General features: G+C 41.4%; 1 protein-coding gene across 1 annotated transcript in view; it reads right to left on the bottom strand.

Moving 5' to 3' along the window:
* The window catches only part of LOC104592469 (uncharacterized), a 77,682-nt gene extending 68,301 nt beyond the window's left edge, over positions 1 to 9,381 (bottom strand). Inside the window, exon 1 of the mRNA XM_010251853.3 lies at positions 8,236 to 9,381. Within this exon, the coding sequence (XP_010250155.1) occupies positions 8,236 to 9,239 (1,004 nt within the window). The 5' untranslated portion in view covers positions 9,240 to 9,381. The remainder of the gene's footprint in view (positions 1 to 8,235) is intronic.
* Between the last annotated feature and the right edge of the window lie 5,502 nt (positions 9,382 to 14,883).

Genomic DNA, 14,883 nt, shown 5'->3' with positions numbered 1-14,883 from the left:
AGAGGGGATTTTGCAAATCTTGAAAGCAAGGGGCTGAATGGATCTGAGTACAGTTCCCCTAATAGTGAAGCATAAGGATGGAGTTTGCACCAGTAAGGAGATGGAGAAGAGTTCTGAAGATTGAGGCAAAAAAGTTTGTCTTGGAAGAAGTTTGGACAAGAAGAGGAGTTGCCCTGAAGGTAGTGGAAAGCTTCGCTGATTCTAGAAGAGAAAGCAATATCCTGGCTTCAGGGATTCCTGGAGGGAGCGAAGAGAACTTTGAGAACAATAGAATGGAAGTGTAGTCTTGTGGAAGAAGGAAGAAGGTATGCTGCTGAAAGAAGAGAAAACAAAAAAGGAAGATTTGTGGGTATATACGAATATTATGGAGATGGTATGAAACAGTTCACTTGCTTCCCTGAAGGGAGAGAAGCATCGGGTTGGGAAAAACAAATACAAGCAATGCAGGATTTTCTGGTGTTAGTATATGAAAGACGAAGTTCTCCAATCAGAAAGGAAGAGGGTCAGAAGAATCTTGAAGAGAAGATGGAATTAACAGACTGGAAGGAAACACAAAATAAGGGAACCAATACAGATAAGGATGTTCAGATTGATTAAAGATTAGGGTCAATGAGAATGTGGATCAATAAAGCCAAAACAGAATGGGAGAACAAATTAGTATTATCCATGAGTAAGGATGTTACAGATTGGAAAACCCTGGGTGAAGAGATTCAACAAATTTTGAAGGTATCAGAAATGCTGCAGATTATTCCTATTGATGGGCAGAAGGCTGTGATTTTCTGTGAAAATCCCTGGCCAGACTTTGAAGCTGTGTCGGCAGTAACAAAGCAAGGAATGGCAGTGGTAGGAAGATGGTCCCCAAGTTGTAATGAGAAAACAGTAAACCCAACAGAAAGCATTGAGATGAGAAATCTGGGGCTGCCTTATCATCTATGGTCGGATGAGGTTTTTAACAGAATTGCAAAGTTGTCTGGTGGGGAACTCTCAACTGTGGATGCCTCAGATCTCCGAGCTGTGCATATAGAGGTGAATGGAGCAAAGCCAGAACTCATCCCACATTCTGTAGATGTTTCCTCAGATGGTCAAATGTTCAAAGCCTGGATAGCCTCCTCTGTGGAAGCTCAATGGTGGAAGGAAGGAAGGACTGGAGAAGATGAAGCTGGCGTGGCCAAAATCTGGTCTCGAGGAAACCTTGGAAAGAGAGAACAGAGAAAATTAGGAAGTTTCATGAATAAGGAAACTGAAAAGACTGAGAATTGAAAGGTGTAAATCAAGCTACCTCTCAGTGTGGTAATTCGAAGCAGCAGGTCGGAATTTCAACGGGCAGGTGCAAAACCTTCGGTCAGGCTTTAATGAAATCAAAAGGTGGAGGTGTGGCAGGTTCAAATTCAAACAAAGGACCAGGGGTGGGGACAAATGGGAGAGAAGTAACTCCTGGTGGGCCTTCAAATGGTTTGGCCCAGTCACGAGAAAAACTAAATAGACACGTGACTTTAGTAGATAATGGGGCGCTGCTGGGCTGATTAGGCCTGGCCCATTAAAAAGGAAGTCATGTGATCACTTAAGTGATCACGTGACTATAACAAGAGGTCGAATTTTGGGGGACCATTGTTTGGGTGTATCATCATCCCAAACTGAAGTTGCGGTGGCGATTTCTTTCTCCAAACACAATTCTCCAGCTGCAGGTTCGATGAGAAGCTCTAGTTTGGGGCTTGCTTGGGTGCCGAGACTGGTTTCCTACTCTACTAGTCCAGAGAAGCTGAATCCAAGGTACAATAGAACAAAGAACAGAGATGAAACATTAGATTCAGGGCGGATCTTTAGAGGACAGTATGGAAGGAGAGAATTCTGAAGGTTTTAGCCTTGGAAGTATTCAAAGTAAGTGCCACTCTCGACTTGGGGAAGAAGCGGAAGAAGGCTTGAAACTACTGTTTGATGACGATCTCTCTACTACACTTCCTAGACTCTCAGTCCAGTCCGACAAAGGGGAAGGAAGATTAGGCACCACCTCGGGGGAAGTAAAATCTAAGACAAAAAATAGCGGAGATCTATGTTCAGAACAAGACCAAATACAGGATATTAGTAGGGGCTGTAAAGTCAACCCAGAAACTCTTAGTAGAGCTATAAACTGCCCTGTTCCCACGGCTAACTATCTAGAGGGTGATTCTGAAGGTAACACCTCTGACTTTAGCCCAAATATTGGGGTTAAAGGGTCGCCAAATCCTCCAGTAAATCCTACCTGTTTACAAAAGTCTCTTTTGAACCCGATTTTTGTTGCTACTAATGTTTCTTCCAGTCCTGTGTATGTTGTGCCTACAGGGGAGACTAACCCAACCTTGCAGTCTGCCAATCAAAATGATCAAATGCAGGGAACAGAGGTGATTGGAGATTTATTTTCAGAAACTGTAGACATGGAAATCGGGGATAGAATTTGGGAGATGATTATGGAACTGTTTAGAATTCAGGTGGAGGAAAAGAGATGGCTGAACAGATTGAAAGGGATGAGGAGGGTAACACTCCTAATCCTATTGTTGGAGAGGAAGTAAAGGGTGATGGTAGATTAAATGCAGAAGCTGGTTCAAAAAAACAAATGGGGAAAACAAGGAAAAAGGGTCCAAATAGAAAGAAAGAGGGGAAAGAGAAGCTAGAGGAGCCTAGGTCTAAAGGAGCTGGTGTAAAAAGCAGAGAAATGAGGGGGAAAAGCTAAAATGTTAGATGGATTATGATAAAGGGGGTGTTTGAAAAAGGAAAAGAAGAAGCGGTGAGTGGTTTGTTTGGTTAAGGGGTATTTTGTCACGGTCTCCACGAAATTGATAAGCTGGAATGTAATAAGAGAGGGTTAGGAAGCTCAAGAAAAAGAGGAGTGATTAAGGATCTGTTGAGAAGAGAAAAACCAGATATTATGTTGATTCAAGAATCTAAGTTGTCTGAGTTAGATAGGAATTGAGTAAGAAATATTTGGTCAGTGAGAGACATAAGTTGGGCATACGCACAATCTTGGGGAGCTTCAAGGGGAATTATAACTTTGTGGAAAAATGCTGAGATGGAGTGTACTGAGGAGTTAATTGGGAAGTATTCAGTGTCCATTAAGTTGAAGAGGAGGATGGATGACTGGGAATGGGTTTTAACTAATGTGTATGGACCCACCTCTTATAAGGAAAGGGAGGGACTTTGGGAGGAGTTAGCAGCAGTGAGAGGTCTATGGGAGGGCCCCTGGTGTTTGGGAGGAGACTTCAATGTCATAAGATTTTTAAGTGAATCAAACAACCCAAATCACCGGGTTACAATGAGTATGAGGAAGTTTAACCTCTTCATAGAGACCTTTGAGTTGCGGGATTTACCTATTCAGAGGGAAAATTATACTTGGTCAAATTTTCAAGAGGTTCCCACTTGTTGTAAGTTAGACAGATTCCTATTCACAACTGATTGGGAAGTGGCTTGGCGGGGATTAGTAGTTACAGCACTGCCAAGACCTGTTTCAGACCATTGCCCAATAAGTTTGACCCAAGAGAGATTGGGGGGTGGCCCCTGCCCTTTTAGATTTGAGAATATGTGGCTTCTGCACCCTGAATTCTTGCCAAAGGTGAAGGAGTGGTGGGAGAAAGATCAAGTGGATTTCAGATGGAAGGGTTATAGATTCTATAAGAAATTGCAATTGCTGAAGGCAAGAATTAAGTTGTGGAATAAAGAGAGTTTTGGAAAGACTGAAGAAAGAAAACAGGAAATTCTCAGTAGAATAGAGGAGCTAGATGGTGAGGAAGCTAAGAGAAGTTTGAGTTCAGAAGAGAGGAAAGAGAGATGGGGGTTAAAGAAGGACCTGGAAGACATTCTAAGAAAAGAGGAGGTTACTTGGAGACAAAAATCTAGATGTCAATGGTACAGGGAAGGGGATGGCAATACCAGTTTTTTCCATATGTTGGCAAATGGTAGAAAGAGGAAAAACTCAGTGTTGAAATTGGAATGGAATGGGCAAGTATTGACAAGAGATAAGGACATAGCCCAAGCTTTGTGAATCACTTCAAAACACTCTATGAGGGTCCAAGGAGGTCAAGAGAAAACTTAGAGGGCCTGGACTGGAGGGTTGGGAATAGAGAGTTGTTGGATTCCTTGGAAAGGAAATTTGAGGTTCGGGAAGTGAAAAATGCAGTCTTCTCGATGGAGAGATCTAAAGCCCCAAGACCTGATGATTTTACGATGGCTTTCTATCAAGATTGTTGGGAAATAATTGAGAGTGACTTGATGGAGGTGTTTGATGAGCTCTATGAGAGGGGCAAATTTAACTCAGGTGCAAATGAAACCTTCATCACTTTGATACCAAAGAAAGTGGATGCAATCCAACCGAAGGATTTTAGGCCCATAAGTCTAATAGGAAGCATGCACAAAATCATTTCCAAGGTTTTAGCCCTAAGAATAAAATATGTTCTTCCCTTGTTGATTTCTCCAAATCAAGGGGCTTGTGTGTTTGGGAGACAAATAATAGATCAAATTCTCATTGCCAATGAATGTGTAGAGTTTAGAAGAAGGAAAAAACAAAAGGGACTAGTTTGCAAGTTGGACTTAGAGAAAGCTTATGACATGATGGATTGGGAGTTTCTGTTGGAAATTCTTAAGAGTAGAGGTTTCGGAGAGAGATGGTGTAAATGGGTGAAGGGTGCATTTCTTCATGTCATTTTTCAATTCTGGTAAATGGAGTAGAAAAAGATTTTTTTCCTACCAAAAGGGGCCTAAAACAAGGAGATCCTTTATCTCCCTTCCTTTTTACTCTGGTAGCTGATGTGTTGAGTGAGTTGATCATAAGGGCAGATGCCAACAACGTGGTTAGAGGTTGGAGAGTTGGAAGGGATGAAGTGGTGGTTACACACCTACAATTTGCAGATGATATTATTTTGTTTTGTGAAGGGAAAACAGAAGAACTCATGAACCTAAAAAGGATAGTCCATAAATTTGAGAGGATCTCCAACCTTAAGATTAATTGGGGCAAGAGTTGTGTGGCAAGAGTAAATTTAGGGAGTGAAGAGGTGATTCGACTAGCTGGACTATTGGGGTGTGAAGTAGGGGATTAGCCATTACAATATTTGGGACTACCTTTGGGAAGAAATCCTAATATGGATAGTTTCTGGTATCCAACGATTGAGAAATTTACAAAGAGACTTGCGAATTGGAAGAGAAACTACATTTCTTTGGGAGGTAGGATAACCCTAATAAAGTCAACTTTGGCTAACTTACCAGTGTACTTCCTATCTACCTTTAGGATACCGGTGAAAGTGGCAAACCAGCTAGAGAAGATTATGAGGAACTTCCTTTGGGAGCCAGGAGACACCAAAAGACCACCTAGTGAAGTGGGAGGTGGTTTCTAGAAGTAAAGATGAAGGGGGCCTAGGAATAGGAAATATTAGGCTAAGAAACACAGCATTATTGTGGAAATGGTTATGGAGATTGCCATTGGAACAGGACAGACTTTGGCATAGAGTGATTATTAGCATTCATGGATTGGCAGACAATGGTTGGGATGCAAGAGTCGACCCCAGGGCTTCCCGATGCTCTCCCTAGAAAGCTATTCATGGTATTTTACCTTCATTCCTTCCTTACATCAAATTTGATACTTGTGCAGGAAATAAAGTGTTGTTTTGGGAAGATGCTTGGGTTGGAGACATTCCCCTTAATGAAAGGTTCCCTTCTATTTATTCACTTTCTGGAAATAAAAGAAAAGTGATCTCTTCAGTTTTTACTGATAACTCTTGGGACTTGGGTTTGAGGAGAGGTCTAAGGGAGTTGGAAATGGCAATGGTGGATGAAAACCTTCTAGGGTTAACCTACCTGGATCAATCTTGTTTGGACAGTAGAATTTGGAAACCTTCCCCATCTGGCATGTTCACTTGTTCCTCTTTTTTTTATGTCCTCGTTCAATCATCAAACCCTATAAGGAGCTTTCCTTCAAAGGAGATTTGGTGTCAGCCTGTACCCCCAAAAATTCGGGCTTTTTGTTGGGAGGTGGTTCTCCAAAAAATCAATACTCTAGATATGTTGCGAAGAAAAAGGCCAAATGTATGCCTATCACCCCATGTTTGTAGCCTAAGTTTGGAATCTGGTGAGACGATCACACACCTATTAATTTCTTATTCATTTGTGTGCTTTATTTGGGCCTGGTTCTCTTCTATCTTTGGTTGTAGGTGGACACCTCCCCCAGATGTGGCAAGCCTTTTTGACCCAAGCTTTTTTAGGCAACCGAAGAGACATGCAAGATTAATGTGGAGAGCCACAAGAGCAGCTATCTTATGCTCAGTTTGGGAAGAAAGGAACAATAGAATCTTTAAAGGAGTGGAGAAATCCAAGGAGGCAATTGTAGAAAGGATAATTATTATGACTATTCAATGGTTGAAAACTTTGGATTTGTTTAAAGACTTCTCAGTTGAAGACATTTATAGGAATTGGGAAGTAGTGGCATCTACAACTTCCATGAAACCTATTGTGCAGGAATTGTGGTCCCCACCAACACAACAAAGAGTGAAATCGAACTTCGATGGGAGTTCTAAAGATAACCCGGGCCCTTCAGGTATAGGAGGAGTATTCAGAGATGAAAATGGCAGAATTATGACTTTGTTTTCAGGACCAATAGGAGTGGGGGACTCATTGAGAGCGGAGGTGATGGCCTTGCTTCAAGGTGTAAGATAGAGGGAGACTCTAAATTGTTGATTGAGTGGCTGCAATCTAGTAAGTTGGGAGCCTGGATTTATAGACAGTCCATAAAGGAAATCCTCAACATAACAAGGGAGATCGTGCATGCTTCAAAGGGACAAGGAGATCAGCTAATGGTTTAGCTGACACATTGGCTAAACAAGGGACTGTGAGGAAGAGAATGTTCTGGGCAGTTTTGTAAGAAAGATTACTGGGGGCCCAACACCTACTTAGGGGTTGACAGCTGTACTTAAATCTGGAAAGTTATTATTAAGTTATATTAATGAAGTTATTGTTTCCAATCAAAAAAAAACTGAAAATTGACCAACTTATCTTCTCTGAACCATGGTTTGCAATATCAACGATATTTAGCAAAAGCTCCCTCATGAGAAAGTTTCTACAGACATGACATGTCATGTCATGGATAAAAGACAAGCTGTCTATAGACAACCAAAGAGGTCACTTAATGAGTTGGTCACGTCATGTCATGTCCTGTTTCACTATTATATCTGGTTGGCTGCATGTCAACATCATGCTATGACAGAATTCATGTAGCTAACCAAATTTTGGGACATGACATGTCATGGTTAAAAGGCGACTGTTGATATTTAGCAATATCAATGATATCCACAGCTTCCCTCATGAGCAAGTTTCTTAGATTGGTGCAATCATTAGTTGTCTATAGACATGACATGATCAAACCAACTCAGTCAACTTTTCCTCATTTTGCCAATAAGTGGAGCTACTCCTATAGTCTTGCCACTCATCCATCTCAACATCCTCATTCCAGCTACACTAATTTTTTGAAAAATAAAGTAGAATAGTTAAACAGGATTCATGCCAACCAGACATAATAGGAACAAAGCATAATTGAATTGGTCCTTGATCGCTCAGCACTCTGCCCCATGGTACACACCATTCATCCTCATCTCAACACTCATTCATTTTAGTCTCGGTGGTATGTGTTAGTCACACCGAACATTGATGCATCTCTCCACTCCAACTACCCTGCTCTAATTCTATGGGCAACATCCTCTTTATTCTCTCTCTCCCGTTATGGATGATTGACCCAAATTACAGAGTAGTTAGTTTGAGCTTCAAGGTATTCCCTGATCACCAACCTTAATAGCAAAACCACTGTTACTAGTATTTTCACCGGAATTGCAATACATGTATTCTATTTTAGTCAGATGTACAACCTTTTGATTTGAGAGCATCTCTCCATTGTTCTAACTTTGCATTCAGCCTATCTTTAGTTTATCAGTTCTAAATATTTATTAAATAGATTTCCTTACATTTGAGTTTGCATATCTCAACTTAGAAGTGAAACACCATTCAAATGGAAGAACAATATCACAAGACTTGCCACATACAAACAAGAAAACGGCCTAAGTTATAGAATGGCGGCATTGGGGAAGGTCGGATGATAAGGGAATATAGTTAACCTTCTTACTTCATAGTTACAAGAATAATTCAATCAGAAGCAAAATCATTTATAGTAATTGGTATTCTGAAATGGGAAACAAACAAGACAATGTAGGTCCAAGCGTGGGCACTCACTCTTTCCGCCTCCAGGTGCTGAGCTTCCCATCAAAGTGAGCACAGTAAAGCCAATCATTGTCTGGATCCGGCAAGACATCAAGAAACTTGCCGCATTTGCGAGGCAGAGCAGCAGATGATAAAGAAGTCTCGTACTGCAAATCAAATACTATCAACTCTTTGGGGAAACTAACAAACAAAATGTGCCTCCAATGCGGTGAAAACGAGAACCTCACGCGAAATAGAGGAAACACTGCAAGCGCAGGAGAAGTTGTTGTCGAATTAGCACCCCCATCTTTTTCAACCTTGTGCAATTCACTGAAGTCAGTAGCAGTCGGGACCTTAAGTTCCTTAATTACTATGTCGCCCTCCTCATCTCCATGGACCATAACAGATAGAAGAAATCCCTTCAGACCCAACGCACAGAAATGCCTAAAATCAAAAGGATCGCGCTGAATGCAGGAGAAGAATTCAGGGGAGGCGTCGTATTTCCATATACAGCGGCCGGTAGACGTGTTCCATAGAGAAAGAAGAGAGAGACCACTAATGGAGGCGAGAATCCAAGAGTCAGCTTTGGCACGAATCCAATAGATATCCTGAATTCCGAGTTTAGATTTATCGGAAGAAGAAAACGATGAAGGAGGATCGAATTCCATCCAGACGAGGACCTGCCGGAGACGGAAGTCCCAGATAGCAATACGGCCTTGTCGGTCACCGACGGCGATGAGGAGGTGAGAATTGGAAGGTTCCTGGGTGAGGAGGTCGCGGCGGAGGGGTTGCGGGGTCCAGCGGACGGAGGTGACGAAGGGGGCGAGGGCAATAGGGGAGGTAGAAGGAGCGGGCATAGGGAGAACAGAGACAAGTTGCATGGTCCGGGAGTCGACGATGGCGACGCTGCTGCCGGCGCCGTAAGCAAGAAGGCCGCTGGTGCTACAGTCTGCAGATCCACCGTTGTTTCGGCTGGGTGGGCCTGGGAGCATGTAGCCACATGTGTCCTGAGGCAGGCGAGTGACGGCGACGGACATTATTGCCGGAGCAGGAAGGGAAGGGAAGAGAGAAAGGTGGGAGATCCAGTTGGACTACGATGGGAAGACTAAAGACGACTCAGCTCAGCTGTCCGTGCTGCTGCAAGCTGCAACCCTGCTGACTTGCTCTGTGTCTTGCTTATTACCCGCCTTTTCCTGGATGTTAGTCAATTGGTCCGGTCCGCATCTGCTGCACTTAATTTGCTGAAAATTTTACTGTATAACCAATCAGAAACAAACACGTCAGCTAACGGGTCTGTATTTTTATTTCAAAATTAAGAAAAATCCAATCAGAAAAGGGAACAAAATTACAAAAAAAAAGGTTATGGAGCCCGTTAACGTGACGTGCCTTCGATGATCTGGACGTGCTTTGTAGCTGATTGGTAATATAACCAACGTGTTCAGCGAAATAAGTGGTGTGGTAATTACGTGCTTGCAAGTTTTGAGTTGTAACCTTCCCTCTTCGTCTCCATGTGATCGGACACTAGAGGAGAGGCGATCTAGGGCATGCTAGGGTGGTTAATGACGGTTATGATCCTAATTAGGACTTTTAAATGGATTGGATTCGAATCGGATTCAGCAAAATCCGAATCTAAATCCTATTAATGAAAATTGATGCAATCTGATTATTGGATTTTGAAGAACTCAGATCGAATTCGAATCCCATTGGGCTAGATTGGGTTCGAATTTAATCCATCTCTAAGTCATTTTTTGAAATAAATAAAAATTAAATAAGATAACTACTTTTTAACTAATAAAATAATATAAATATTAAATATTAAATTTATTATATATGTAATATAATATAAATTGCATATTTATAATATATAATTGGACAAATTTATTAAACTATCTTTATGGTTTTGCTAATTGACTAGTTCTACCCTTAATATTTACATATTGTCTTAAAGTACCCCCAAGTTCTACGTTGTCAAGTGCTAACAAAAAAATAAAATGTTAAATTTACCCTTAACTGTTTCTCAAATTTTCAAAATAAAACCCAATGATCAAAATTTTCAAAAACTACTTTCCTCTTTCAATCTTCCTCCTAGCCACTAGATAGTTCTTTGTTGGTAGCATCAACAACTTCCCACCAGGGAAGTGGAATGTAACAATCTAGACTTCGACGCTTGTCTTCAAAGTGTGGATGATATGAAGAAGCTAACTATGCATCTTCAAACCCAATGCACAAAAATGCCTAAAATGAAAAGGATCGTGCTGAATGCAGGAAAAGAATTAAGGGGAGGCGTTGTATTTCCATATACAGCGGCTCGTGGACGTGTTCCATAGAGAAAGAAGAGAGGATCCGTGTTCCATAGACAAAGAGTTTTTTAGTAAAGAAAGGTCTATGTGAGCTTTTTTTACTCAAATTTCTCCAAAAACATTTTCTTCAACCAATCAAATGGTTGGATAAGCCAAAGAGCTCTAGTGGTTGTAGCGACGCCCCAAATTGCCATGGCTTGAATACTAGTTGACCGAGGACGAAATCCAGGTTAAAGAAACTTGAACAGACTTGTTCTTGCTACTAGGGGTGGCCATGAGCCCAGCTTGGTCTAAACTGAGCTTTGAGCCGAACTCAAGCCTAATATATAGGCTCGTTTGCTAATTGAGCCAAGCTCGAGCTTAATAAAGCTCGGCTTGTGAGGCTCACAAGCCTATGTCACCTCGGTTACTAAGGGAGACCTCGGCTCAAAACCTTGGCCACTAAGGGTGACCTCAGCTCGGCACCTTGGCAACTAAGGGAGACCTCAACTCAACACCTCAACTGCTAAGAAAACCTCAGCTCAGCACTTCAGTAGTTAAGGGAGACCTCGACTTGGCACCTCGACAACTGAGGGAGACCTCAACACGGCACTTCAGCAACTAAGGGAGACCTGCAATCAAAGGTAGCCGAGTTCAAGCCGAGCCAAGGTCGAACTTCCGAGTTTTTTACTCGAGTCGAGCTCGAGCCCAAGTCTCTAATTCAATTTGAGCTCGAGCCTAATAGTTTATGAGCGAGCCAAGCTTGAATAGCTAGATATTCGGCTCAGCTTGGCTCGAATCCACCCCTACTTGCTGCCATTCTCGCTTTGCAGACTAAGAAAATGTTGTGCCTACACGAGCTTAAAGAAAAAGGGGAAAACACGAACAAATCTGATGGGATTTGTTTTAGAAACTCACTCTACTCGAACACCTACAAATCTTTTCAGTTGCCATATCTGATGAGATTTCTTCAAGTCCATGATGGCAACAACAACGACGACGATGATTAAGATTTGATGAATGGGGCTAAAGTGTTTCCTATGCAACAACTTCTTCTCAGCTAAAGTCTCCCCCAACTACTTTAACCGAGCTACATTCCTCCTCTCCAACAAGATGCCCTTGGAGGGATACCCAATAATATGGCCTTGGCAGTCATCGACAACGATAAGAAGGTGAGAATTGGAAGGTTCTTGGGTGAGGAGGTCGCAACTAAGGGAATGCAAGGTCTAATGAACGGAGGTGACGAAAGGGGTGAGAGTGATAAGGGATGTTAGTGCACCAGTCCAAGAGGATTCTCATTGTTGAAGATAAGACTTAAACTATGTAAATCCTAGATAAGACAGGACTGTAATTCTAGATAAGCCAAAATTTGTAACTATTCTTGTATAAATCAAACTCCTAGTAATCATGTACAATTACAACTCTCAATGTATATATTGAATACATGACAACAATAAGATCATCAACCTTTACTATAGAAACATTCTCTTCCTCATCTCTCTCTTCTCTCTGTTTGTCTTGTTTACATCTAACCGCACATTCTCTCTCTCTTCTCGTTTGTTTACATCTCATCGCACATTCTCTCTCTCCTTTGTTTGTCCTATTTACTTCTAATCACACATGGTATCAGAGCCAAGGCGACAAAAAAGATCCTCAACCAACATTCCATCGACAGCCATCTCTTCCAATACATTAACCAAAATAGCAATCCAAATGCAGTGCAATGCCAACTCTGCAATAAGCTCTATCACAATGCTCTATAGTGTTATCATCGCTTTGATGTTTTCTTCACTGGTGAACAACCATCTATCCCGGCTCATGCTTTTCAAGCAAGTAGCTCTCAATCCTCCACCGATTCAGCATGGTATTTGGACTTTGGAGCCTCTCATCATGTCATAGCCGATTTGAACAACCTATAGAGCAGATCTGAATATACTGGGGCTGATCAAATTCGTATTGGTAATGGTATAGGTTTGGCTATTTCTCATATCGGTGACTCTTCTTTCTCTATCAATAATAGGCTCGTTCATCTTATCAATATTCTTCATGTTCCTAATATTACCAAAAACCTTCTATTAGTCAGAAAGTTTGCTAAAGACAATAACTGCTATTTTGAATTTCACCCTTCCTTTTTCTTGGTGAACCAACATCTTTTTCTCAAGTGAATAAACAAGTTGAGTGGCGCAGAGCTATGTGTGAGGAGTTTGATGCCCTCATGGAAAACGGTACTTGGACTCTCGTACCATATGAGTTCCATATGAATGTTATTTGCTCCAAGTGGGTTTTTCAAATTAAGCAAAATTCTGATGGCTCCATTCAACGTTACAAAGCAAGGTTGGTCGCTCAGGGGTTCTCTCAACAACCTAGCATTAATGTCGGGGATACCTTTAGCCCGGTTGTAAAATCAGCCATTATCATAACTATTATTAGAATTTCTCTAAATAGGGGCTGGTGGATTCGACAATTTGATGTTAGTAATGCTTTCTTGCATGGTGATTTACATGAAACTGTTTATATGCACCAACATCAAGGCTTTGAGGATTTGCAATACCCATCTCATGTTTGTATGCTATAGAAGGCTCTTTATGGTTTGAAACAAGCACCCCGTGCTTGGTTCTCTAAGCTAAGCTCCAAATTGGTTGAGTTCGGTTTTATGGCCTCTAACTCTAATTCTTCTCTCTTTATTTATAGTCACGATGGCATTCTTATATATTTGCTTGTTTATGTTGATGACTTGTTGCTCATTGGAAATGACAAATACACTCTCTCATTAGTCATAAATCACCTTGCCTCCTCCTTTGCGATCAAATATCTTGGGACACTCCATCACTTTCTTGGCATAGAGGTTCACTCCACCTCCTCAGGATTGCAACTCTCATAGTGCAAATGCATACTTGACATTCTTCATAGGTGTCATCTTGCAGATTCAAAACCAATTGCTACACCTCTCCCTACACATTCTTCCCCTTCCAAGTATGAAGGGCAGCTTCTCGAAGATCCCTCTGAGTATTGTAGCATTGTCGGCTCTCTATAGTATGTTACCATTACCAAGCCAGATATTGCATCCAGTGTGAACAAAGCATGTCAATTCCTTCAATAGACCACTGATGTTCATTGGAGTTTTGTTAAACACATTCTTCGTTATTTAAAAGGCTCAATTGATCACTCTCTATCTTTCACTTCCACCGGTAACCTATCCATTCATGGGTACTGTGGTGCTGATTGGACCGGTTGTCCAGATGACTGAAAATCAACTAGAGGAATGGCTGTTTTCTTGGCAAAAATTTAATTAGTTGGAGGGCTCATAAACAAGCCACTATTGCTCACTCCAGCATAGAGGTTGAATTCTGTGCTCTCGCTGATCTTACAGCTGAAGCCATCTGGCTCACATCTCTGCTAAAAGAATTACACATACCTATTTCCTCCCCACCCTTGCTTTGGTGCGATAACGTTTGAGCAACCTATCTTGTTGCAAATTCAATTTATCATGACCGTACAAAACATATGGAGGTGGATTATCACTTCATCAGGGATCGAGTCACCAGTGGAGCATTGGTAGTTCGACATCTTTCTTCTACAGATCAGTTGGTTGCCATCCCCACCAAAGGGTTTCATCGAACTCGATTTCTAGAATTACATAGCAAATTCAACGTTGTTCCCTTGTCGCTGAGTTTGAGGGGGCATGTTAGTGCACCAGTCCAAGCGGACTCTCGTTGTTGTGAAGATAAGACTTAAACTATGTAAATCCTAGATAAGATAGGACTGTAATTCTAGATAAGCCCGAACTTGTAGCTATTCTTGTATAAATCAAACTCCTAGTAATCATGTAGAATCACAATTCTCAATGTATATATATTGAATACATAACAACAATAAGATCATCAACCTTTGCTGTAGAAACACCTCTTCTCTCTTTGTTTACATCTCACCGCACATTCTTTCTCTCCTCTATTTGTCCTGTTTACTTCTAATCGCACAGGCGAGGTAGAAGAAGCGGGCATAGGGAGGACAGAGACAAGTTTCATGGTCCGGGAGTCAACAATGGTGACGTTGTTGCAAGTACCGTAAGCAAGAAGGCCATTGGTGCTACAATTGGAAGATCCACTGTTTGGACTCTTTGATCCGCATAGATGAACTAGCATGAAATGAAATAATAGGATAACAGTTGTAGAACTCTCACCATTGATGCCAGAAAGATCTTAGAATTCCAAATCTAAATCACAATCCGAAAAAGTAAAAAAAAAAAAAAGACGAAAAAAATTGAAATAAAATGTGTTACAAAGAGGGAATGGGCGAGTTTGTTACTACTATCGCCGATCAGGAGAAGCTTTATTAAGTAAACGTAATTGGCTGGGTGAGCAAGTGACAGCGACAGACGTTATTGCCAAAGCAGGAAGGGAAG

Source organism: Nelumbo nucifera, chromosome 8 (genome assembly GCF_055504915.1).
Source record: "Nelumbo nucifera cultivar China Antique chromosome 8, China Antique-T2T, whole genome shotgun sequence".
NCBI lineage: Eukaryota > Viridiplantae > Streptophyta > Magnoliopsida > Proteales > Nelumbonaceae > Nelumbo > Nelumbo nucifera.
Note: the sequence above shows the minus strand (reverse complement) of the source record. Positions and strands in the feature narration are given on the sequence as shown.